Here is a 26,505-nt window from a genome sequence, read left to right as displayed (position 1 = left end):
GTCTTCATTCATGAGGTGGCTGCTCTCATAAGCAACAGCCCATCCGCAAAATGTCTTCTGCAATGGACAATGGATGCTAGCAAATCCATTTTAATCATTATGATAGGAATTCAACTTATAAAATTCACCAAAATTTTAGGGAAATGATATCAGCACTGTCAGGTTGATGGTTTGGGCATTATGGTACGGAATTGTGGAGAAGATGAGAGAGCACTGTTTAAGATGGTTTGGGCATATCCTACGTAGGCCTTTGGATGCTCCAATGAGAAGAAGTGACTTGTGCCAAGTTGATGGAGTAAAAAGAGGAAGAGGCAGACCGAAAACAACTTGGGTAGAAACAGTGAGGAAAGACTTGATGGCTGGGAACATAACAGGGAACATGACCTTGGATAGAAGAAAATGGAGTTTGCAAGATTTGGCGAGACTAGGCCCGATGGCAAATGGAGTTTTCGTTCGTATGATTGGGTTGTGCTAAAATCAACGGCTTAAAGAGATTTGAAAGATGTCTCTTTCATCCTGCTTGTTCTATGGTCTTGAATCAAGACTTCGAAAATGAGTTGTAGCATTGGCTCTTATACCAAATAGTAGCTATCCAACAAATACACTAAAACTCCTAAAATTGATGGAACGTGTATGGGTAGGCCTTTCATTCACTTCGGATCTGAAGTTTTATTGGTGCTATCTACTATTCAAAGTCGGTATGAAGCTTGAATAAGGCGTAGTTGATGGAATCTTCCTCAAAAGTGCCATGTGTACAACATGCAGGCTATGCAGCCACGTCCAAAACCGTTGCTTTTGTTTCTTCTACTCATATTCAAATTACACACGCTTAAATACATCTCCACTTTTCAAAGTCACCTTTACCCTCTTCCTTTCTCAATAGTAAATCTAAATCCATTTCCTCTATTATAAATACTTCTTTACATTTCTCAGTATCACACACATTTCTATCAAATACTTAGTACCACTAATAATGGTGGCCCTATCTATGAAGAGCTTACTAGTCATAGTTTTGGCCGGAATTCTCTCCGGAATCCTATCGGAAACTGTCTTGGGTCAGAATTGCGGATGTGCACCTGACCTTTGCTGTAGTAGATTTGGGTACCGCTGACGAGTACTGTGGTGGAGGATGCCAACAAGAGCCGTGGAATGTGGGACCGCCATTTTCTGATGTTTCCATCGTGTATTTTGTCCTTGTCCACACTTTTGATGATCCACACCGGTGAAGACAGGTATCATGCAACGTTGGAAGTTGCACTAGTCTTTCCCGCCACCCCATGAGAGATGTAATGTTTATTGATATTTGTATATCTGTTCTGTATATTTGAGAGGCGGATACGGTGGACTCTAGTGTTTCTTCCAGGGTTTTGTGATGCTAATATCAACCATCCTTAGGTTGTGGACATTTTTTTCTTTTCTTTGTGGATGTGATTGCTCATCCCCGAGCTATATATGTTGTAGATAGGTCATCTATTCGGGGATGCTAGTTCTCATTTTGCACCTTTTCGCCCAAAATTCTTTAAAATTAAAATGTCATTAGAGACCGAGTTTTCTCGGGCGAATGGGGAGCCTAACACCTTCCCCATTCGTAACCAGGCACATACCTATCCTTTTAGAACTTGCTTTATTCATATACAGAGATCATTTATGGGTTTCAGGCCTTCATCCTGGATGGCGACTCTAATCTTTAGTTTCCCATCAGATCTTTGGATCTGTGCGGGGACATTATTGAGGTACGACTTGGTTTCGGGTCCTTTGATCCCAAATCAAGTGGTATCGTACGCCATTTACTCATACTGTGAGGGCGACAACGAGAGCCACACGGAGCTCTCCATATCATGTGGAGATCGAGGTAGTGGGTCTCATCCCCGCTGTCACCTCGAGGGTCCCACACCAAGCATATAATAAATTATTTATTACATTAACTAAATTCTCATATGTAAATGTACCCACCTTAAGGATTACAGTAATAATAATTTCCATGTATATTAAAAACATACAGTTTTCACTCCAAAAGCATGTGTTTGCTATCAGATAAATCTTAGTCTACAGAAGTATCCAAATACGTGTACAAAATAAATCATATATATATGATAGACTAATATTTATTTATCTGATATGTACAAAATAAATCATATATATATTTATTTTGTACACATATTTGGATACTTCTGTAGACTAATATTTATCTGATAGCAAATACATGTCTTTGGAGTTTTCAACTATCTGATAGTATTAGACTACCAAGTGGCAATTGACTTAGTTTTCGAAAATTTTCATGGCAATAGAAATTCATCAAGGATTAGTGTTGATCATATTGTATGGGTTCCATCAATGGTATAAATATCTTGAGAAAAACATTTATGATGAAAACCAATGCACATATAGATTGAATTTATATTTAATTAGATTACAAACCTGATGTCTGTTTTTTTTTGGGAGCAACCAAAAGAGTATTTAAAAAGCTTAAAGATGATCAAATACATCAAATTCAACTTCACACCTTATTGGCCAGTAAAAATATATTTTCAAGATTCACTGCGAGTCTTTACTAAAAAAATTTTGGCGGCTGATGGGGTTCAGTACAACCGGAGGTCCAACTGTGCGAGGCCATGCCTGAAACTTCTTATATGTTTCTTCCCACCATCCTCCAAATAGCTTATTCTCAGCAATCAACAAATCTGACAAAATATTCAATTCTAGAGTCTAGGACCAGAGACCCTATGATGAACCTGGTTGTCATAATGTCTAGAAAGCTGATCTCTCTCTGAAACTCAACTTGCAAAACAAAGCAACTTTGATTTGAGAAGAAAAATGAGGAAATAAGAGTACAGTGGTCTGCGCGGACCATAGATCAACCTCTGTTCTACCAAACACTGAAATCAAGTTATGGATTTCTTATTAGCTGATTGGTTTTAGTTTATCTACTGGGCCGTTGTGCTCATTATGTGATTTACCAATTTTAGATACGAAGATTATCTTAGATTGCGTCATGAAATTCCGGAGCGAGCGAGGAGTCGTCAAATACATTTATTCCATTTGGAGTAACGTACAGAGATTGGTATTGATATTGAAAATGGTGGTTTCATAGAAAGTTGTTTTGCAAATTTATTATTTCCTTAAATTAAGGAAAAACTTTAGTTGTTCTTCTTAGAGGTGATGGTTGATTGGATGGCCTTGCATGCTTGTGAATTGGATTTCATTGGGTGTGTGGTGCTGCCACGTGGCTGGCCGTGATCTCGGTTCTGGGCATGACAACGTCAGTTACTCAAAATTCTAATACTTTTGCGTGTCTCCACCATGGTAAATATAAGCAAGGAGGAGTGCAAATATAAAAATGTAGGAAACTTTAGAAGAGCTAATGCCAGGTGCCGTGATAAATATAAGACTAGGAGGAGACGAGGAGTGCTAATATCAAAAAGTACGAAACTTTAGAGGAGCTAATTATGCCAAGTGCCATCTACTACACGCCGCACAATCCGAAGACTTCTTCCATGTCCAAAACCGTTACCTAACGATGAGAGGGCAAGAGTGAGGAAATGGTCCCAAGGTTGAAAAATAAAGAAACCAAAAAAATCTATTTTGATTAAAGTTTTTCTGATACGGTTAGGATCGACGAACTCAACCCTTCGGGTTGTGGAGGAAGAACAAGAAGTAAAATTCTTGCCAAATACTTAGAAAACCTTTTCTTCTTCAAGTAAAAACTCTATTTACATATGTTTGGACTTTTATAGAGAATACAAGAGAAATGACGTTCAAGCTAGCCCACTAATAAGTTTAGGGACTTACGAACTCATAAATAGCTTAGGAACTCAAACACATTGACTAGTCAAAGAGCTAACATGCACAATCTACTAAAATAACTATAACTCACTAAACACTTGGCTAAATTGTGTGTGTCAATACTCATAGAAAACAGCTGTCAAATGAGCTACATCTCCCTAGTTTATGACTTTTCCAAATTCTTCCAGCTAGTAGTAAAAAAACAGGCTTAAAAATTGGGCAGAAACATTGTGGCAGGAATGCACCTACATCATTTTCTTTTCGTGTTTTTTCAGACTCTACTCACCCGATGATCACTCATGCCCTCTTAATTCTCTCCCTTTCCGACCACTCCATATACTAAAATTTAACTGGACAAAATTTTCATGGCCGCCAAACATGGTCTTAAATACATATTGCCTGTTAGGCCTAAAATCGGTAACAGATACGACAGTGACGTAAGAGCCGAGCTGGAGGACCCGAGGAGCCGAAGTGGATGAGTTGAATCTTGAGGAACATAAGTGAAGGAGCTGAGTCCTGCATAAGGAGCGAACGAGGTCAGAAGACCAATCCGGAGTGTTACTCCGGACAGGCCCTTCGACACTCAAGTCAGTATGAGCAGAAGTGCAGAGCGTGTTTAAGAGTGGTAGGTGAGAAGTTATTACCCTTTTTTATGAGCTTTGGAAGCCCTTTTATAGAGGGAAACCTGAGGTAGTTGGGGAGTTATTATCCCAGGACAGGTGTCGGCCAGCTATAGGTTCGAGTCCTTAAAGTCTTATAGATTCTCTCTCTCTCTCTCTCTCTCTCTCTCTCTCTCTCTCTCTCTCTCTCTCTCTCTCTCTCCACTACAAGAAAAAGGAAATTCACCGACGATCATGATCGTCGGTGTATATACCGATGAATGTCGGTGTAACTTACACCGACACTTTTAGTGAACGTCACTGATGCTATCGTGCCTAAATGTATATACCGACGTTTATTTAAAAACGTTGGTGATACCATTTATACCGGCGTTTATGAATGTCGTTATAAATAAAAATCAAACGTTGCTGTTAAGGTAATCGCCGACGCTTTAAGAAACCGTCGGTGTATATAATATTACACCGACGGTCACGACCGTCGTTAAATCCCAAGTGAGCCTTTGGATACGTTTATTTACCATCGTTTTTGGAGCGTTGGTAAATACACCGACGGTTACTGACCATTGGTGAATTTGCTATTCAGCGACGTTTTTGGAGCGTCGGTGATCAGACTGACACTCAGAAAACGTCGTTGAATAGGATATGGCTGCACTATTATTGTTGAAATCACCGACGGTCTTGACCGTCGGTAAATATAGATAAAAAAATTTATTTTGAACAAAGAAGGAAGAAACCCTAGAAAGAAAAAAATAAGAGACAGGGCGTAAAGATAAAACGCTTACATTTTGGCGGGGAAGAGGAACGTTGTGATCAATTCAAAGCCGTTGGATTGGTAATGAGTTGTTCGATCTTTATCGCTGGCAGTTTTATTCGCTTCTGTCCTCTAGATTCGCGACAAGTGTTGTGAAGTATCTCCTAGCCTCAAATGAATAACTTTGCATAAGGATGCCAGTCCAATATGCAAATCAGTAGAAATCTCACTATAGAGCTCATCTGTGGATGGTGTAGTAAACCTAGGTAGCACCATATCAACTATAACGGTTTCTTTGCTACCAAGGCAAATTCAATGTCATCTGCAACATCTTCGTCTTTCTGCTTTTCATCTTTTTCTTCAATTTCCATGCTCACAAGTGCTATTTTCTCCACCTCTACATGCTCTATCATATCCTCAACATCATCTACCTCCCTAGCATTACTAGTGGCACTATTATCAAGCTCATCACCATCACTATGTGCCTGCAAGATATGGTCTTCTTTATTTCACCATGGCACTCTAGTTGTCCATCATGTCAATAGATGCCGGTTGTCGAATCGGACAGCCTATCATGTCATGGCCAAGAGTTCCACACCAAAGACATCTCACTGATACTCTGGTAGGAGTATGGTAGGAGTAGAAGAAATAGCAACGGGTCTAGCTGGTTGTGGAAATGGTGAAACAATCGTATAATCCCTCGGCCTCTGACATATCATATGGTGGTAGTGAAATGGAAGTAACTCCTGTCCAAGTATCCTTTTCATCTCATTCCACGTCTTAATCGGGGGAATGTCAATCTTCCTGTTCTTTCGATGTATTTGCTACCCCATCAATCACGGGCCTCGCCTCTAAACCTTGACGTCGCTAAAGGTCTCTCTTGAGAGACCTTCTTGATGCTGAACACCTCATCAACAATGTTCAACCAATCAATGATCTCCTCGGCTATCATTTCCAAACAAAATTCAGGGATTTCCTATCTTCTATCACCATATGACCTGCAAATGATGTCTAGGGTAGGGAGTGATCTCTGTGAAAATTTCAGCTCATAATCATCTGGCACATATCCATCCCATTCCTGTTCTTGAAAAATTGGCTTATGCTTGGGAAGGGACTGGTGATGTTGTGAATCAATTAGATACCATTTATGTCTCGTGCCTCGGATTTCAACCATCATTTCTTCTTGTCTTCTCTGAATTTGCATAAGCAATTCAAAAAAATTGCTTGCAATAGGGACGGGCCATGTTATGATATCTTTCAATCAATTTCAGCCAATAGCACAAATTTTGACGGTTCTTGTCACTAATGAAGTGTGGAAACAATGTCAATCAGCCAACATGAAATTGTCTACCTTAAACCCAATCTTTTTCACCAAGATCTGCAAAGTCGAGAAAGTTTCCTGATACCAATTTGATGCAGATGAAGTAACGCGGAAACTCTATTACCACATGATGCAGGTGGGGTTCCGGAAGCAGAAATTCAGCAAGAATTCCCCTTGAAAATCAGCCGATTTCCAGCAAGATGACAAGCACGAACAGATCTAAAATCTCTTGAACTTGTTTTTGGATTCTTTATTGAATTGAAGCTTGGCTCAACAGAAGAGATGCAAGAGCTCCAGAAACATACGAAGAACTGAGTGAAATCAGCTCTAAATATTGCATTCAACAAGATGCAAATAGATGGAATGGAAAATAAAAAAAACTAGAACACTACTTTGCAATTCTATTTTATCGCCATTCTGCTTTCTACACAAACAAAAAATCCAGTGGGTGGTAACAGGGGTGCAACCCGGGTCAATTTTTGGGAATTCAGATTTAGCTTAACCTTTTAATTGGGTCGGGTTCAGGTTGATTCCAAATCATTTTTTAGCAAAAAGCTCAACCCGACCCCACCCAAGTTGCAGCCCTAGGTGGCAACGAGCTGCAGTTGTACTCTTCTAACTATCTATGAAACTTAGAATTCATGAATAGTTTGGCAATGTAAAATCCACAACGAAACTATAACGAGCTTGGGACAATATATTCAAGAAACCAACTCTAGAAATGGAAAGGGATGAAAAAGAAGGAAGATGTGAGGTTGGGTAAGCACAGTCCAGTACTGGATATTTGAATGCTACACAGAAAGCTTGATCCTAAGAACACGACTTTATCTAATAATTACCTCTGCATTGGGAATGTATTGGGAAGGTTTTATTGCTTTCTACGTAGTTTGCATAAGGGCATTGGAAGTGTTTCAAATGTTTGGAAAGGGATAGAAGTAGGATAAAAGATAAATGGAGAAACTTATTGGAATCCAATAAGGATGAAGGAAGCTTCGTTGCAGAGAACAACATGAAATGTGAATGGTGGGAAGTAGGTATCAAATAACGCATAAAATTGGACAAAGCCGAACTGAGGAGAAAGGCTTGGGATTCCAAATAAGAAATTGAAAATACAAAATGACTAGTAAAGGAGCAATCCATGGTAAAAAGCACCAATACAAACTTCAGTTTTAAGCATTCCCAATTCAACATGTAATGTGGAAGATAAGCATTAAAGCGGTTAATAGATACCTGAGATAGAAAATGCCTTTCAACAGCTTCCACCAGCTGCTCCTTTGAAGGATGGAAGCTCATGTCATCCTTATTACAAATTCACAAGGAAACAGTTAAATAGAACCTTATTACAATTTCACAAGGAATCAGTTAAATATAACACAACATCCGTCTGATATAAGAGTGTATAAAAGTTATTCTCTTTTTCTTAACTAAATTGCTCAGATCACTGTTGCGAGGATAGTTCATTTAGCCCACTTCAATTGTGAAAATAAAATAAAAAACTGAAAAAAAAAAGTTGCAACCATTTAAGCACAATCCATGGAAATTTAAGGTTCTATTTCCTTAAATCCACCGTCTGAAATGCATTTCCATTTAGTTGCAACCATTTAAGCACAATCCATGGAAATTTATTTTTAAATACAAAATAAACGAAAGATATAAAACAGTAACAGGCAAAAAAGGAAACAGCCATGAACAATAACTATCTGAAATAAATAAAGACTATATACCAGTGCCCTTCTAGGAGTGTTCCTTGACCCTAAATCTGAGCCACTGAATGAGACATCCCCACAGTCATAAATTTCTTCCTCTCTTGGCACTTCAATGACACTAAGTGCATTTCTCTGAAGTTTCACCTCATCGCCATTCGTTAGCACCTAAAAATTCATTACAGAAAGACACACATTCAGAACCAAAAGAATTCCCCAAAATCACGAAGAGATCATGCATCACAAAAACAGGGACTCTACCAGCCAGTGCCAACCGCCAAGTCCCACTGCCTTTTTCACAACACCTCGAAGACTGACCAGATGATAGAGACCGACCAGATGATAATATTTCTCTAAATTAACCGTAATCATATCATTTCCCCCTAAATTGGAAAGATGATAGAGACTTGAGTTGTGGTAGAATTGCAAATGGTTTACTTTTAGGCCCTGTTTGGATTGCAAGTAAAACATCTCCGAAGAAAAAATAAAATAAAATATTCAATTAAAATGCAATAAACTTTCCAGATTTTTTCTGCTGAATTATTGTGAATCACTCGAAACAGAAAGGAAAAGCAATTAACAGAGAAAACTTCAAAATCTATAAGGTCATGTTTTGCACGTTGACTGAATTCCTTCTCTTCATAGACTCAAAAAGAGGGGAAAATCCCAAAACATATCTGCCTATCATAGCTTGAATTTCTTCTTCCATGACAATGATAAAAAACAGCAAGAAAAAAAAAGAGATTTAAAAAAAAATATATAAAACAGAGAAGAAGAAAAACACAAAGGAGGAAAACCCTAGGCAATCTAAAAGGACGAAAATGGCGTTGATCTGTTCAGAGAGGAAACACAAGAATGAAATTGAAAGATTAAAGGGGGAAAAAGAGCTGAATGGAGTTAAGAAACCCTTAAATGGCACAAAGAAAGGAAGAGATGGATTTACCTGAGCGAAAATCTGGACGAAACAAAACCAAACCCTAACCCAAACTCAAACCCAGACCCAAATCCCCACCGAACAAAGCTGAAGAGAAATCTCAAAACCAAAAACCCAAACCAAAGTAAATCAAAGAAAAAAGAGAGAGGAGAGAGGGAGAGCGGCGGGAAGCAGAAAAGGGTAGCGGGAAGTGGATGTTTTTCACGTTTCGAGTCTTTTGACCCATATATGTATCACCCACGGTCCCAAAATAACGTTGCTGGTTATTTTAATCTGCCATGCTCATGACCGTGGGTGAATCCCATCCACTTATTACCAACGTCTAACTTAACAAACGTCGGTGTATGTATAATATTAGTGGCACTCTTCTTGAACGCAGCTAGTTGAATGTCGGTGAAGGATGTTTTTCTTGTAGTGTCAATATTCTTTTAGTTTGGTAAGCTACAACTATATGTCATCAAATAGATGTGCTGGATTTATATATTCACAAGAAAATGAAAAAAGTATGGGAAATATTGGTGTACATGCTCCAAATTTATTTTCATGTACAATTTGTTTGAAACATTGTTGTCTAGTTTACAATGATATGCACTTAGGACACAACTATAAGTACTTTCAAATGATGCATGTGCAATAACATGATGAGGATATACAACCAGATGTTAGGACGGTAAATTATTGAGCTTTTCATGAGGATATACAAGCAGAGGCCACCCTTGAAGAAATTTCTTCTTCTATCCTTTCCATAAAATGCTTTCACTAACTCTGCAGAAAGCATTCGCCCCCTTTTAACCAATATGTTGATTCTGACCCCCCCCCCCCCCCCCCCCCCCCCTTCTTTTAACCAAAATAATGGCCAAAAATATCATGACACTCTGCTCATTATCCAAGATACAGCTGAATAAACAAAATAAGACATGATCTCTTATGAAGAAAACTACAAGTTAGAGGTTCGAATCCTCCCTTTGGTAAGCTCTCAATCCTCCCTCTCAGCCATTTAGAGATTAGATAAAAGATTCCACAGCTAACTGCAAAAAAAAAAAAAAAAAGAACAAAAAAAGAACAAAAAGACCGGCCAAGATTCAACAAAACAGGGATTATAGCAAAGCAAGAGAACTAAACCAAGACCAAAATGGATTCAAAACAGATATTATAGCAAAACAAAGATTATAGCAAACGAAAACAAGATAATAGCAAGAGAAATATTATTATTTGGTCAAGAGATGGAGAAAACTAACCCTAGAAAGAGAAAAACACAAAGAAAAACACTAGAGATTTATGTAGAAGGATCTGCAAGATAAAAAGGAAAATAAACTAAAATTAAAAAATAAACCAAAACCCTAATCGAATCAAATTAAAAAAATACAATAATCTATTGTTGAAATGGAAAAAAACAAACCCTAGTTGAGAGAAGAGAAGTGAAAATCTTATGAGAGACATACCCTAATCGGATTAAGTGATGGAGTTGCCGGCGATGAAGTCGCCGAAGATGAAGTCGCTGAATGTTAGCGTTAGAGTCGCAATAGCAGACCTCTCGCTTGGGGCTAGGGTTTCGACGAGGGAAGAGACAAAGAAAATAGCTTGGCGCTGAGGAGGGGGTAGGGGGACATGGCTTTTATATGATGTATTCACCGACATTAAAAAAACGCCGATGGATATCTTTCATGATTTTTCGGGCGGGATCTTTTTTCATTTTCGCTTTTGGGTCTCGTATACAACGACGCTCCGTATAATACGCCGGTGTATTTATATTTCCGACGTTTTGTGAATGTCGCTGAAGAGAAATACATAGCATGTTCGTGATTCCCGATGATAGCATATGTTTTCCGACGGGAACGATCGAAATTTAGAATCACTAACGTTTATTAAATAAACATCGGAAATTAGTCTATAACAGCGACGGTATTTTTGTCGGTCGTCAGTGAATGTAGAGTTTCTTGTAGTGCTCTCTCTCCTCTGGTGGGGCTCAATAGCACCTCTTTCCACACCCTTGGCAGGGCCCAACAGCACACTCTCTCTACACCTTTGGTGGGGCCGAACAATTGAATGGTGTAAATCTTTGAAGCCTCATTGTATTTATAAAAAAAAAATACATACACCTACAAAGTGTACTTAAAAAAAAACTCGGGCCACCTTGTTAAAAAATCCAAACTGTTCATTTGTTGGCCTCAACATAAATAGACTTGCCCTTAAAATCTTCTCCATATTAAGATCCTGACCCTCCAATCTATAGACGGGCAACACCATAAATAAACCTATGCAGATCGAAGAGTTAGGATCATCCAATGGCGTTTATTTTTTAGGAAATGCTTATTTACATTGGATCTCAACAAATGAACGGTTTGGATCTTTAAAAAAGGGGGGGCCCAATAAATTTTCTAACAAATATGTGTTATGACTTATGAGACGCCTGTACGTAGGTGCATGTATTTTTTTTTAAAAATAAAGTGGGGCCCACATTGTTCAAAGATCTAAACCATTTAGTTGGCGGGAATCACTTTGTTTGGAGATCAGAACTGTTCTTCTGTTAGGCCACAACGTAAATAGGTTGTTCCCCAAAAATGATTTCCATAGGATGATCCTAACCCTTCGATTTGTATACAGACAAAACTGTACATAAATCTCGGTGAGGGTAATATAAAGGGTGATCCTATGTAATCCTCCAATCTGTAGACGGACGGCACTATACCCCGATAAATATGAGATTATTTTTGGGGAAATGACTAATTTACATTGAGACCAAATAAATGAACGGTTTGGATCTTCGAACCAGGGCCCCAGTGAATTTCTTATATAATAAATACATGTTATATGGTGTCTGTACGGTGCACATACTTTTTTACAAAATAGAATGGGACCTACTTTGTTCAAAGATCTAAACCATTTAGTTGGTGTGGCTCAATGTAAATAGGTCAGCCCCAAAAATCAGTATCTTTTCTTTTGTTACATATAATAGGTAGGCCCCACTGTACATGGCATTTGCATCCACAGTTAGGTGCATATTCTTTTTTAAAAATATAGTGGACCCCACCTTATTCGGAGATCCAATCCATTCATATGTTCGGCCCCAGTGTGAGTAGTCTTGCCCCAAAAGTCATCTCTATTGGACGTTCGTAACCAACTACACCACATTGAAATCTCTACCGATGGGAAGGTCAGGATCATCCTACGGAGATGATTTTATTGGTACAGCCAACTGATTATTCAGATGTTTGAAGAACATGGCCCCACTTTTTTTAAAGAAAACTACATTCACCTAAGTGCATGCCTCTTTAGGGTGCAACTTGGGTCGGGTTCAACCCGAAAAAAAAAAAAATGGGGTCTGGTTGGGGTTGAGGGTTTGGTTTTCCTAACCCAGTTGAGTTCGGGTTGAGGGCTCGGACAACCCAATCAGAGTGAAACCTGACATTTTCTAGTTTTTAAAGCTTAAAAATTCGGGTTGGGTCGGTTTGGAACTCAGGTCGGGTTGGGAAAAAGGGGTTCCCGGATCGGGTTGAACGTCATCGGGTTGGAACTCTATTCGGGTTCGGGTTGAGTAAATGTTTCCTCGGGTTGGGTTCAAGTTGGCCTCAACCCGACACCCGACCCGAGTTGCACCCAGGGGCGGAGCTACAAGTAGCATAAGGGGGGCAGTTGCCTCTGTTGAGTTGGGTTGAATCTTTAATAGGCCCAACTTAATTTGGCCCAGCCCCTTTAAAATTTGAAGGCCTGCTCCCCTTATGTATAAGCCTACATAACCTTGCCCCCCTTGTGCATAAATCCTGGCTCCGCCACTGGTTGCACCCCTACCTCACATAACATCTATTTATTAGAAAATTCATGGGAGCCCACCTTTTTGAAGATCCAAACCGTTAATTTGATGAGTCCCAATGTAAATAAGCATTTCCCCAAAAATAAACTCTATCGGATGATCCTAATTCTTTGATCTGCAGAGGTTTATATACGGTGTTGACTATCTATAGATTGGAGGGTTAGGATCATCCTATGTAGAAGATTTTATGGGCAAGCCTATTAATGCTGAGGCCAACAGAACAGTTTGGATATTTTAACAAGGTGGCCCAAGTGAGTCTTTTTTTTAAATACACTTTATACAGTGTTTGTACTTAGGTGTATGTATTTAAAAAAAAATACAATGAGATTGCATCATTCAATTGTTCGGCCCCACCAAAGGTGTAGAGAAAGTGATGCTGGCCCCACCAACCAAGGGTCCTGAGAGAGAGATCTATTGAGCCCCACCAAGGGAGGGAGAGATAGAGAGAGAGACCGACCGTTTAACTAGCAACCAAACGTGGGTTTCCTGCGGAAATTCCACAAAAGTCCCAAGAACCAAAAAATCCTTTTAGAAAATCTGTTGCACTTAATCACGTGGATCCAATCAAGCTCCCTTTTCCGGCTATTTATGCTTTGACTAGAGAAAGTCTGAAAGAAAAAAATAAAATAAATTACAGCAGAAAATCTTGGCTATAAATTATAGCAGAAATCTTGGCTAAAGATAAAAGTAATCACAACAGAAATTTGCCATAAATAAATCTTTGGCCAAAGATGGAAATAAAAGATGGTTAATATTGGTAGAAACCTTGGTCAAAGGATCTCGTAACATCCAAGGAGATATCCATTTGTAATATTAGCAGAGATCTTGGCCAAGAATCCCATAATACACCTCAAATTTTCATTGTCCTGTTCTTTTTCAAAAGTCAATAGAAATGCATTTCCTCTATAATAAATAAGAGTTTTCAAAGAAAGTCATTAACAGGAAAGGACAAAGAAACCGGGTGGACAAACTTCTGTAACTTTTTTTTCCTACAAAGGGAGTAAAAAGTAAAAATATTTTATCATGATGGTACGAGATTCATTGTATAAAAGTAGTCAAAAGTTTTGCAGCTCATTCATTGAAATTTCTTGGTTGCACACTTGTTTGGCATTCATTGAAATTTCAAATGTCATTGAGTAATGATTACTTATTTGACTCCCCAGCATGTTCCAAACCATCGTTATTGCTTTTTCCTCACATGTGGCGGCGTGGCGCTCGTGTGGCACTAATGTCGCATGTACTCATCTTCCAATCAAATTCTACCGAATGTTAATTTTTTGGTAGAAGAACAGTAGAAAAGGTCTTGTCTTTTCTATCTTTCTCTCTCTTCTGTATCTATCTCTTCACTCGATCTTCTTTTTTTGGTAACGAGACCCCTACTTTTTCCACTACTCTCCAAGAAAGCTGCCACCCAACCAAACACTACAATTATTCTAGACAGATCAAATGCATGTCTCATTCTACTACTCTCCAACCCATCCCCGTGCAACCAAACATAGCCAAAAATAAATAAGGTGGTTGTATAACAAACATCATAGCTCCATTACAATAAGCAATAGTAAATGTTTTGACGTCAATCGCTAAAAATTCCAATACTTTTGTGTGTCCCCACCATGATATGTATAAGGAGATAGTCTAGTATTTTTCAAAAAGTACTGTACAGGCAACCCCATAGGATTGTCCAAACCGTCCATTTGATGGGCCACAATGTAAATAGGTGTTGAAAAGTCATCAAGATGATCCCAACCCTCCGATCAATAGATGTTTCCATAATATGACGTTCCTCTATAGATCAGAGTGTTGGGATCATCCTATGGAGATGATTTTTTGGGTTTAACCCTTTTACGTTGTGGTCCATCAAATGGATGGTTTGGTTCATCCTATAGTGTAGACCCGTACAGTGCATTTTGAAAAATACTGGGCTATACGGGATGCTAATATAAAAAGGTACTAAACTTTAGAAGAGCTAATGCCAAGTGCAATCTACAACACCTAGCCCTAGCCGAAGACTTCTTCCACGTCCAAACCATTGCTTAAGCTTTTGGAGTAACTGGTTGTTTCACATGGTATCAGAGCAACTGCCTGGGTTCAAACATCCTTCATAGGAAAACCCTATTGCAATGGCTAAACCCAAAAGGAGGCCACATGTGCCATTGCAATGGCTAAACCCAAAAGGAGGCCACATGTGCCACGTGTAGGCCAGCCCTAAAAAAGAGGGACCACACGTAGGGGGGAGTGTAGTATAAAAGATTAAGAGCACTGCTAGGAAAACCGGATTCTGTGTTGGGAAAAAAAGGGGCTTCAAAAATTTGAGCCACGTCCACTTAAAGACAAACGTAATCCCCATAAAAGCAATAAATACACATTTAAAAGGGTCAAATCAAGTGTCATTTTAGTCCTCTTTTTACTTTTCAAATGGAATCCCATTTTCGAAGTCTTTTACAAAGATTAAATAATGCCTTCTTCAACGGCTTAAGCTTTTGGAGTAACTAGTTGTTTCACAATGGGGGAGGGAAAGAATTGAGAGGGTCCAAAGTAGGGGTGCAACTTGGGTGGGCTAAACCCGAACCCGACGGGTTCAACTGGGAAAAAAGTGGGTTAGATTGAGTTCGGGTCAGGTTCGGGTTGAGGGCATGGGCAAGCCGACCCGAGTGAACCCGTCATTTTTAATATATTTTTTTATTTTTAAGCTTAAAATCTCGGGACGGGTTGAGCTCGGGTCGGGTCGGGTCGGGTTGGCAAAAAGGGTTCTTCGGATCGGGTCGAGTTGAACCTCGTCGGGTTGGAACTCGGGTCGGGTTCGGGTTGAGCAAATGGTTGCTCGGGTCGGGTTCGGGTTGGCCTCAACCCGACCCGAGTTGTACCTCTAGTCCAAAGCGGGTGAAAAATAAAGGAAACAAATGATCTATTTTGATTGAAGTTTTTCTTCTCCTTTTAATTTTTCAGCCAATGCTCACATGCCCTCTCAATCTTTTCCATCTCCCTCTCCGACCCTCTTAGGCCCTTTCCCACCACTGCATATGGAATAATTTTTCATGGCAGACATAGCCTATAATACATTTTCTAACGAGATTCTTGGCAAAGATTTCTATTTTGGCCAAGATCTCTGCTCATACATTACAGCAAAAATCTTGGGTATAAATTAGGGCAAATGACCTAAAAAAGGTCTTTTTTGGACTATTGACACCTAAAAAGTTGAGAGTTCAAAACGACCAACTTGAAGTGCTTTTCACTGTTCATTAAAATTTTAAGACCCTTTTACCCCTCCCGCCCATTGCCACTGACAGTGGTCATATCAGCACCAAAAAGCAATTTTTTAATCCCTTGCCTTCTTTCCCACGTACTTTCATTTCCACCTACAACAAAGATACCATCTTCTTCAACCTGTAGTCTCTTTTTTTTTTCTCACATTAAAGGCGTTGGTTGGAGAGTGTTGTATGTAGTAATTGTAACCTCTACTCTCTTTCCTTCAACTTCTACTCTTTCTTTCTCTCCATTTTTCATTTCACCTATGTAGTGGTAGATGTAAATAAGTTGCTTTGAGGTAAACCTTATTTAATGGTTGTGAAAAATTGCATGTGGATTTATAGATCTATGGAGGTAAACCTTATTCTATGGATTCGTAGATCTATGCAGGTAAACCTTATTCTATGTGAAACTATTCCCAGTTGTTGAAACATTGAGGTAAACCTTATTGTATGTGGATTGCATTTCATCTCCTTCAGTAGTGGTTGAAGTGTATGAAATGTGTTGAAACAGTAGGTGAAATCTGTTTTGTTTGATGTACTGGTTGATATAGTGGTTGAAAGCTGTTTTAGTTGTTGAAATTGGTGTAATCTGTTTTACTGGTTGAAATGAGATAAAATAGTGTTTGAAATCTGTAGTTATTGTTTGAAATGCGTTTGAAATTTTGGTTGAAATTGTGTTGAACTTGGTTGAAATCTGTTTAAGTTGTTGAAAGTGTCTTTTTAGTTACTGAAAGTGTCTATTATTGAAAGTTCAAATTGTTGATGTATGTCAGGAGTTGTTCATACTCTTCCCACACGGCTTAAGGGTTGTCCAAATTCCATCTGGTTCATAATGAGCCATTGGATTGCATTTCATCTACTTCACTAGTGGTTGAAGCTGTGTCATTAGTGACTGAAAGGGTATGAATAGTGGTTGCAAAACTGGGAGTAGTTGTTGATGTGTGTCAGGAGTTGTTCAAACTTTTCCGACACTGCTTAAGGGTTGTCCAAATGTTGTTCATTTGATTGGATTCCATCTGGTTTATAAGGAGTCATTGGATTGCATTTCGTCTACTTGACTAGTGGTTGAAGATGTGTCATTAGTGGTCGAAAGGGTATGAATAGTGGTTGTAAAACTGGGAGTAGTTGTTGATGTGTGTCAGGAGTTGTTCAAACTCTTCCCACACTGCCTAAGGGTTGTCCAAAATCGATCATGATGAGACCTTTGCTCCGGTTGCTAGATTGGAAGCCATAAGGATGCTACTTGCATTTGCATCCCATAAAAACTTTAAGTTGTATCAAATGGATGTGAAGAGTGCATTCCTAAATGGGTATATTATGGAGGAAGTTTATGCTGAACAAGCTCCCGGTTTTTAGGATTTCAAATACCCTAATCAAGTATATAGGTTGGACAAAGCCTTGTATGGTCTAAAGCAAGCTCCTAGAGCTTGGTATGAGAGGCTTAGCTCCTTCCTATTAGAGAGTGGCTTTCAAATGGGCACAGTTGACAAAACCTTGTTCATTAAAAGAAAAGGAAAATATATGCTTATTGTTCAAGTCTATGTAGATGATACAATATTTGGTGCTACCAATGATAAGATGTGTGAAGAATTCGCACAATCCATGCAAAAAGAGTTTGAGATGAGTATGATGGGAGAACTTACCTATTTCCTAGGACTTCAAATCAAACAATGTAAAAATGGAATTTTCATCAACCAAGAGAAGTATACTAGGGAACTCCTTAAGAAATTTGGCATGGATAGCTCACAAATCAAGCCAACTCCTATGAGCACTTCCACCAAATTAGAAAATCATGAAAGTGGCAAACCGGTTGATGAGAAGAAGTTTAGAGGAATGATAGGTAGTCTATTATATTTGACCGCTAGTCGGCCGGATATAATGTTTAGCGTGTGTATTTGCGCTAGGTTTCAATCGGGTCCTAAAGAGTCTCATTTGAGTGCGTTAAGAGGATATTCAAATATCTCAAAGGAACTCCTTCTTTAGGTTTATGGTACGAACGATCGAATGAATTCAACCTAGTAGGATTTTCGGATGCCGACTTTGGCGGTTGTAGAATTGATAGAAAAAGCACAAGTGGCACTTGTCAATTTCTAGGAAGGTCTCTAGTGTCTTGGTTTAGCAAAAAATAAAACTTGGTAGCCTTTTCTACGACTGAAGCAAAATACATTGCGGCCGGCTCTTGTTGTGCACAAATCCTATGAATGAAGAATACTCTCATGGACTACAATCTCGCATTTAGTAATGTTCCAATCCATTGTGATAATACAAGTGCCATCAACTTGACAAAAAATCCAATTCAACATTCTAGAACTAAGCACATAGAAGTAAGGCATCATTTCTTAAGAGATCATTCTCAAAAAAGGGATATTGAAATTAAGTATATCCACACCAATGAACAATTGGCGGATATCTTCACAAAACCCCTTAATGAGGATCAATTTTGTGACCTTAAGAGTGGACTCAACATTTGGAGTTTGGATCAAGTCAAAGAGTTTGCACATGAGGCATGAATAGAAGACACAATTCTCCTTGTATATATCTATATATATATCTCTTGTTTTGATAGTGACTACATGGTTTTAGATGATCCAACCCTAACTCTAAAACTCACTCAATTGGTACTCATAGCCCACTTCATTTCAAGGGGGAGTCGGTACCATCACCCTTAATTAAGATACCTAAAACTTTGGCCATGTGCCATCATCTAAACCTTCCGTAAGTCATATGTGTGATACATGTATTAGATCATGGTTTCACTTGCAATTTGAAATATCACCTTATGCATATGTAACTATGTACTCCTTACATTCAAAAAAATAAAAAATAAAAATAAAAATTCTCGGAACTTCGAGATTCGAGCCAGTAGAAAATATAAAAAAAATCCGTGTGTTCTCGGAACTCTGAGATTTTTTCGCGGAGCTCCGAGAATCGGGCCAGGAGCGTTATAAACCTGGACCCGGTTCATTTTTTTTTATTTTTCTTCTCTTCTTTCCCTCTTCCTTCCACTTCTCTTCAAACCCTAACTCTATTTTCCTTTTTTTACTTCATTTCCCCCCTACATCTTGCTCCAAAACCCTCTCCTCCCTTCAAAATCCCTCTCTTCTTCCTCACACCCTAGTCTTTTCCATTAAAACCCTAGGATTTCACCCCTTTTTCATTTTCTCTTTCTTCGTCTCTCTATTTCTCCTGTTTTTCCTCCATTTTAGGGCTATTTCTTTTTTTAACACATTATTTTTCTCTCCACCCACATTTCCTCTCACCATGCCTCCTAAAACCAAAAATCCCAACATTGGAGGCTCCTCCCAAGTTGCAGACCCCGAATACGTTCCTGAAGACGTTCCCGATGAAGAAGGCCAAGGCCAAGGCTGTGGCGGCCGAGGTTGTGTCCAACTCCTATTTCACTGGGGATAAGGCCAAGAAACTCTGGGCCGACGTCGGCACTAGGGGCATCCTCACTGGTAGGTACATTGATCCCCCTGTCCTTCAAAATTTTGATTTAAAGGCCAAATTTGATGCCCTTCATTGGACACCCATCCTTCACCTCAACGAACCTGTTTACCCTCGATTGGTTCGTCTCTTCTATGCCAATCTCATCATTTCCCCTTTCTTCTTCAAAATCGAATCTAAGATCAAGAAAACTGTCATCAAACTCAACTATCACACTTTTGCCACACTTCTTGGGATTAGCCATGAGGGCCTCTTACACTATTTTTTGCCGGAAGATGGGACACATTCACTTGATGATCTTGATCATGACACTGTCTATGGTCGGATAACACGGCGCTACCACCCTAATATGCCCGTACAATCTGCCGACCTCATTCCGGTTGCGCGCATGCTCCATAACTTCATGTATCACATCTTCATACCTCGTGCTGGGATGCATGAAGCCCTAAGACCCTTAGAGGCCTATAATATCTACAGCATCCTAGAGGGCCGCCAGTTTTGTCTGCCTTATATCATGCTTCGATACATGTTTCAGACCCCTGGCCGCTACCGTTCTTCCTTGCCATACGACATGATTCTCACCCGTGTCTTCCGCCACTTTGGCATCATCTTGGATGGAGAGATGACCATGACTCCTACTGCCCCGTTTGATGTTCAGACCTTTAACCGCATGGCTCTTAATCAAGCAGCGATTGACATGATTCTGACGATGGAGGCGGCTACGAAGCTGAGGACCAGGCTGCACCGGCACTCCAGCCGTCACAGGATACATCTCAGTTCTGCACTCGCCAGGATTTGGGTCACATGCAGGAGGCTATTGAGCGATCCATGGCCTCACAGTTTGAGCGGCTGTCTACCCATGTCGACTCTGAGATTTCTACTCGCTTCCAGACCATGACTACCCACGTTAATGACCAGTGGGCCGCCTATTATCGCTACATCTCAAGTGGCCAGTGGGGTCAGGCGCCGTGCAGTTCTTCTCATCAGCCACCGCCTCCTCCGGAGCAGTAGATGGCTCTCGTTATCTGATGATGGATCCTGTTTTGCTCAGACTTCTATTTCTATTAGGCTTATCTATATGTTTCTATTTGCATCGGTCGTCTTTGGATTATAAGTTGGTTGTATGGATCCTATTTAGCTAGATGCTTCTATAGTCAGTTGGATCTTTTTGGGATGTATTCGGTTTATCTAATTCTTTCACTGTTCTGATGTGTCGTGGATGTTATGTCCTTTGACTGGTTGTATGCACTTTTATGTATGCCATTTCACATCATCTATATATATCTATATCTCTTTGGTTTACTGTGCGGTGTGCTTCTCTGTTCTATTTTTTTTCTCGCATACCTTGTCTTATTCCTGCTTTCTCTATTGCATTGCAATTCACTTGTCTCATTGGCTCACACCTACCATCTTTCCTTTTGTTCCACCTTTTTGGTGATGACAAAAGGGGGAAAATATTTGAGCTCCCAAGTCATAATAATATGCATATATTAAGGGGGAGCAAAGCTCTATGCTTATAATTTTGCAATCAAATTTTAATCATTAAAAGTAATGCCTTAAATGTTCAATTAAATCAAACTCTTAGGGGGAGCACAAATTGTTTTATTCATCCCTAAAGGGGGAGCTCCTACCCTAAAACAAATTATGTTTGTCATCATCAAAAAGGGGGAGATTGTTAGCCCAAGGGTTCAACAAGTACTCCCATTGAAATGTTTTAATGATTAACAAACTCAATTTGTTATAAAATAAAGGTTTTATACACTAATGATTTCCATTGGCAAAGTTATGATGTTCACAGCGTAGCATCCTCAAGAGTGCATGACAAACGGAAAATCATTCAAGCTCAAAGTGATATCAAATGCATGAAGAAGGCATCACCATCTCAAAGGTATTCAAAGACAAGGTTGAACTCTAGCCTAACAAGAATGGCAATCAACTCAAAAGTTCAAGCTTGGCTCAAGCATCAGTGGAGTTGAGTAAAGACATGTCAAAGCCTCTACAAGGTGCCAATAAGATTGAAGACCAAGTAAATTTAGAATGTAAATGGTCATTTATGTATAGTCTAGGTCTCTGGCACAAAGGAGAGTTAAAATCAACCTACATAGAATTTAATTAGTTAGTGAATGTTCATGGTGGTGTCCCAACATATTTGGACCCACATAACATTCCATTTATCATGTTTAGATTGAGTTCCAAAAGCCCAAATAAAATTAGCAATAAAAACAGAAAATCCTGCTGAGCTCCGAGACCTTATTTTTTTGAACCTGGAACAATTCTCTCGAAACTCTGAGAAAATTCTCGGAGCTCCGAGAATTGTTCCAGGTTAAAAAAAATAAGGTCTCGGAGCTCCGAGCCCGAAGTCCGAGAAGACCGTTGGGGAGCTTAAAAATTGTGTATTTTTCTCCCCTCTATATATATGAACCTTGGGACTCTTGGGGAACTATCTAAGGAGTTTACAAATATTTTAAGAGCACTAAAAGGCATTCATTCTCCTTCTCCTCAAGATCTTCACTCTCAATCTCTCTCTTGTGCCATTTATCTTAGATTATTCTTGAGAGACTTTAGAACTTTCATTTGTTCATCTTGTTCTTGTGAGAGTGAGTGAGCTTTACTTGTAAATTAGCCTATCTAGAGGCAAGCAAGCTAAAACCTTTCATCTTCTTTGTATTTGGCACGAAGGGCGCCGTAGAATACCCTTGGAGCTTGAAGCTCGATTTGTACAAGGCGGAAGGAACGCCGTATTTAAGTTCCTTGGAGAAGATAGTGGAATCCTCAGGGAGAGTAACTTGAGAAGAGTGGAGTAGGTCTTGAGCTAAGACCGAACCACTATAAAAATCATTGTGTCAAAGCTTCTTTGTCTCTTCACCTCTTCTCTTGTGGTAAGCTTTTTACTATTGCTTTAAATACTATTTTTGATTTCTTATTCAATCTAAAACTAGTGCAATCTAAGTTTTCAAAATCCTTAAAATTTGAAAAGAAACCCAATTCACCCCCTCTTGGGTTGCTAAGTGGAATTTCAATGGGGTTTTGCTATCCTTCGGTTGGAAGGAGGAGAAGGAGATAAGTATTTTCTCAAAGTAAAAAAGTTTAAAAATTGAAAAGGCGCTCATTTGTTTTATTCAAATTTGGAGAAGGGCAAAAGGGTCTGAAAAAAACTGTGAACAGTGAAAGCAATTTACTTTGGTCATTTTAACTCTCCACTGCTTTAGCGTCAATAGTCCAAAAACAGCTTTTTTTAGGTCATTTGCCCTATAAATTATAAAGAAATCTTGGCTAAAGATAAAAGTAATCACACCAAAAATGTCCAGAGATGGAAATAAATCATGGCCAATCTTGGCAGAAATCTTGCTCAAAGGATCCCGTAATATCCTAGCAAATCAATCCACCGGAGTAATGAGCAGATATTTTCGCATGTAACACATTTTTCATTTTAAATGTCCTCTTTCCTTTTTTTTCTCCTTCATTAAAGATGAGATAAATCCATTCCTCTATTATAAAATAGTAAAATACTACTCCACGCCTCTCAAAGTCTCACACATTTTTTTCCAATACCACTCTTTTTCCCTCTCAGCACTCCACCAAAAATGATATCCCTATCTTTGAAGAACTTACTAGTCATCATTTTGGCCTTAATCCTTGCCAGACTCCTGCCGGATTCTGTCCAGGGTCAGTACTGCGGATGTAAGCCGGGTTTTTGCTGTAGCCGCTGGGGGTGGTGCGGCACGGATGATAGGTAATTAAACATTCCTCATGCATAGTGTTCTATCTATATGTGCATTTAGGGATTTGGTAGGGACAATCGGAGAAGGCATTTCATGGCTGGGCAGTTGCATATGAGAGCAGCCACCTTAGATGAATTGAATGAATAAGACAAAATTTGAGCCTTTGTGGCTGCTCTCACATGCAACATCCCAACCGTGAAATGCCTTCTGTGATGATGGTCTATAGCAAATCCCATGTCTTTGACATTCTTCATGCATGGTTTTCTATATATGAGTTTTAATATGCTGAAAGGCCTTTGGGTCCATTATTTTTTAAAATTCCGTACAGCCCACACTATAGGATGATACAAACCATCCATTAGATGGGCTACAACGTAAGTAGTTTGTGCCCCGAAAATCATTTCCATATCACCCCCTGCAGTACGCATTTGCCCCCTTTTAATGTGATTTGAGTCATTTGAATGCGTACTGCAGAGGGGGTGGGAATATCATCTCCCTTATAACATGTACAGTGGGCAACTTTAACGCTTTTTACGTCAAATCACGTTAAAAGGTGTGCGAATGGTACTGCTGGGGGGGGGGGGGGGTGAAAATATCATGGCCCTATATATATTGTTAATTTTTTTTTTCACTCTTTATGATTGCTATCAATAGGTACTGTGGTGGAGGATGCCAACAAGGGTCATGTTGGACTAATTTGACCTACCCCCCAAGACCCCCAACCAATTACGGAGTCTCCGTGGCCGACATAGTTACGCCGGAGTTCTTTAACGGGATAATTAATCAGGCCGATGCCGGTTGCCTAGGAAAGAGCTTTTACGCGCGTGATCGATTTCTTGACGCTCTCAATTCTTACCCTCGATTTGGGCAGGTGGGTAGTTTAGATGATTCCAAGCGTGAGATCGCCGCCTTCTTTGCACATGCTACTCACCAGACCGGACGTAAGTTTGCTACTGCTTGTACTTTCATAAATTACACATAATTTTTTTACTAACAAGAGAGAGAGAGAGAGAGAGAGAGAGAGAGAGAGAGAGATCCTAATTTCTAGAGGAAATGGTTTTCCAATAAAAAAAGAAATGATATCAGCACGGCAATGTATTGATATTTTGTGCTCCTAGTTTGTCATTTTGTTTTTAATTGGCTTTGTCAGAGCTTTTTGAGAAGTAATAACCTTTTCGCAGCCCTTTAAACACTTAAAGACAAGAAGCTTTCGCACAATATCAAAACATTGCTATGCTGATATCATTTCCCTAAAAAATGCTCTTGGGAATAAAAGAAGGGAAATGATATCAACATATGAAATGTCTTCTGGGAGACACACTTACTTGGAGGTGAAATAGGCCCAAAAAATTGCCTGCTATATTTTTTGCCTTTTTTTTTGGTTTTTGTAATCTCATAAGTTTCCAAAAAATGAAAACAATGATCAAGAAATTGAATTTGAATTATTTGTAGAGACAGATATTAATTGATTGGACGCTTGGCATGTTCGGCGAGGCTAATTAAAAGTGCTTCTTACATTTTTAGGCGAAGAGAATGCCAAAAATCCTAAAATCTCAAAAAAGTAATTCGGTAACCATGACCCGCAGAAAGCCTCATCCCCCCCCCCCCCCCCCCCCCCCTTTTTTTTTTTTTTTGCATCTATATAATAAGATTCATCTGAGTGACTCGGAGTCACGTCTGAGATTCTCATTAATCTGTTTCTGATCGGATTTTCTGGAGAGAATGTGAAGCCTTTCCGAACACGTCCTTAGTAAAAAAAAGACGTTCCGAGTACGAATCACTCACATATTATCCTGAATTATATGCACTAGCAGGATTAACTTGGAAAATATTTTTGGACTTTAAATCAATTCTAAAATCCAAAAGGAACAGGGCCTAAGAGTAATTCTTTTTAGGCAAAAAACATAATTTTAGAATTGATTGAACAGTATTTATTTCAATGAAATTTGGTGAAGTATTAGGCAAAGTTTATTATTTATAAATTATTGCTGACAGGGAAATTTAATCAGCACAACCATATTTTGATATTTGCATAAACCCAGCTGTCTTTTCTGCTGTAATTGGCTGGTGAGATCTTTTTGGGAAATGTAATAATGTTCTGACAGCTCTCTAAATACTAAAATACAAAATGCATGGGTTAGTGAAAATATCAATATATTATTGTGCTGATATCATTTCCCTAGTGACCACATCCCCTATTAGATGATTAGATATCAGTTTTCTACTCTAAATTGGTATGGTACCAAATTTAAAAAAGTATTCTACTGTGGAGTAATAGGCAAATGATGATATTGTAAGCTATTATACACTGAAACGCCATATAAAAACTTCTCTAGCTAAATTGGTTTGCCCTTACTTGATGCACAGACTTTTGTTATATGAAAGAGATAGATGGCCTCGACTCTCCAACTATCGTGGCCACAGACCCAGTCGTGCCATTCAAGAAAGGTCTGTGGTATTGGATGAACAATTGCCACTCAATCATAACTTCCGGCCAAGGGTTTGGACCGACGATCCGAGCCATCAACGGTGCGCATGAATGCGATGGCCGGAATCCGGCTACTGTTCGTGAACTTGTCGGATATTACACTAGCTACTGTAGCCAATTTGGAGTGGCACCTGGTGAAAATCTCACTTGCTAGAATGTACTCTCTCTGCTTACTACTATTGATGTATTGTGAAATAAAAGAGTTCTTACATTGATGGTACGTTTCTTTCGGTTGTCTCATTGGCTTTATTTCCCAAAAAAAAAATGCTGCAAAACCTTTTCTATATACTCAAGTTTTGTTCTCATAGGGTGGTGCCTAACACTTTAGACCTAAGCATAGCATGGGTGGGGGCCACCATTTTCCACTTGATTTTGTAGGCCCACTATTTTACACCTCATGTCATGATGGGTGGGGCCCATCATTTTATAACCATGCCTAGCATGGATGGGGCCCAGCAATCTACACCTCATGTTTTGATGTGGTGGGCCCACCATTTGCACCCAAACCAATGCATAGGGTTGGGCCGGCCTACCATTTTACTGATGGCCAACTTTTTACACCTCATGTTTTATGGGATGGGGCCTGCCATTTTATGCCTCGTGCTTTGGTGGCTGGGGTCCACCATCTCTAACCAAACCTATGCATAGGGTGCAGCCCACCCTAATGTTATTGATGA

At 39.3% G+C, this 26,505-nt stretch overlaps 2 protein-coding genes across 7 annotated transcripts; one reads left to right on the top strand and one right to left on the bottom strand.

The window, feature by feature from the left end:
• The first annotated feature begins 10 nt into the window (after positions 1-10).
• LOC143862715 (endochitinase PR4-like) lies at positions 11-25,982 on the top strand. Its single transcript, XM_077373794.1, has 4 exons — positions 11-1,048; positions 23,284-23,351; positions 23,995-24,281; positions 25,708-25,982. The coding sequence occupies exons 1-4, from the start codon at positions 974-976 to the stop codon at positions 25,980-25,982; spliced, it is 705 nt and encodes a 234-aa protein (XP_077229909.1). The 5' UTR covers positions 11-973.
• LOC143862716 (uncharacterized) lies at positions 2,506-10,937 on the bottom strand. Of its 6 annotated transcripts, none has more exons than XR_013240443.1 (5): positions 10,555-10,937; positions 10,351-10,402; positions 8,200-8,346; positions 7,706-7,774; positions 2,506-6,766 (listed from the first exon to the last, which is right to left on the bottom strand). XR_013240443.1 is itself a non-coding variant. In XM_077373795.1 (4 exons), the coding sequence occupies exons 1-4, from the start codon at positions 8,647-8,649 to the stop codon at positions 6,634-6,636; spliced, it is 579 nt and encodes a 192-aa protein (XP_077229910.1). In that variant the 5' UTR covers positions 8,650-9,917; the 3' UTR covers positions 2,506-6,633. The 6 variants fall into 6 exon arrangements, 3 of the variants coding, with proteins under 3 accessions (XP_077229910.1, XP_077229912.1, XP_077229911.1); XR_013240442.1 differs by lacking the exons at positions 10,351-10,402; positions 10,555-10,937 and adding an exon at positions 8,440-9,917 and having other exon boundaries at positions 2,506-4,299; positions 5,186-6,786; XR_013240444.1 differs by lacking the exon at positions 10,351-10,402.
• Positions 25,983-26,505: the final 523 nt, after the last annotated feature.

The sequence above is a fragment of the Tasmannia lanceolata genome, unplaced genomic scaffold (genome assembly GCF_043159265.1).
Source record: "Tasmannia lanceolata isolate RefF3 unplaced genomic scaffold, GAP_Taslan_0.1 ptg000037l, whole genome shotgun sequence".
Classification (NCBI taxonomy): Eukaryota; Viridiplantae; Streptophyta; class Magnoliopsida; order Canellales; family Winteraceae; genus Tasmannia; species Tasmannia lanceolata.
The sequence above is the reverse complement of the archived record's forward strand: the minus strand, read 5'-3'. Positions and strand labels throughout refer to the sequence as shown.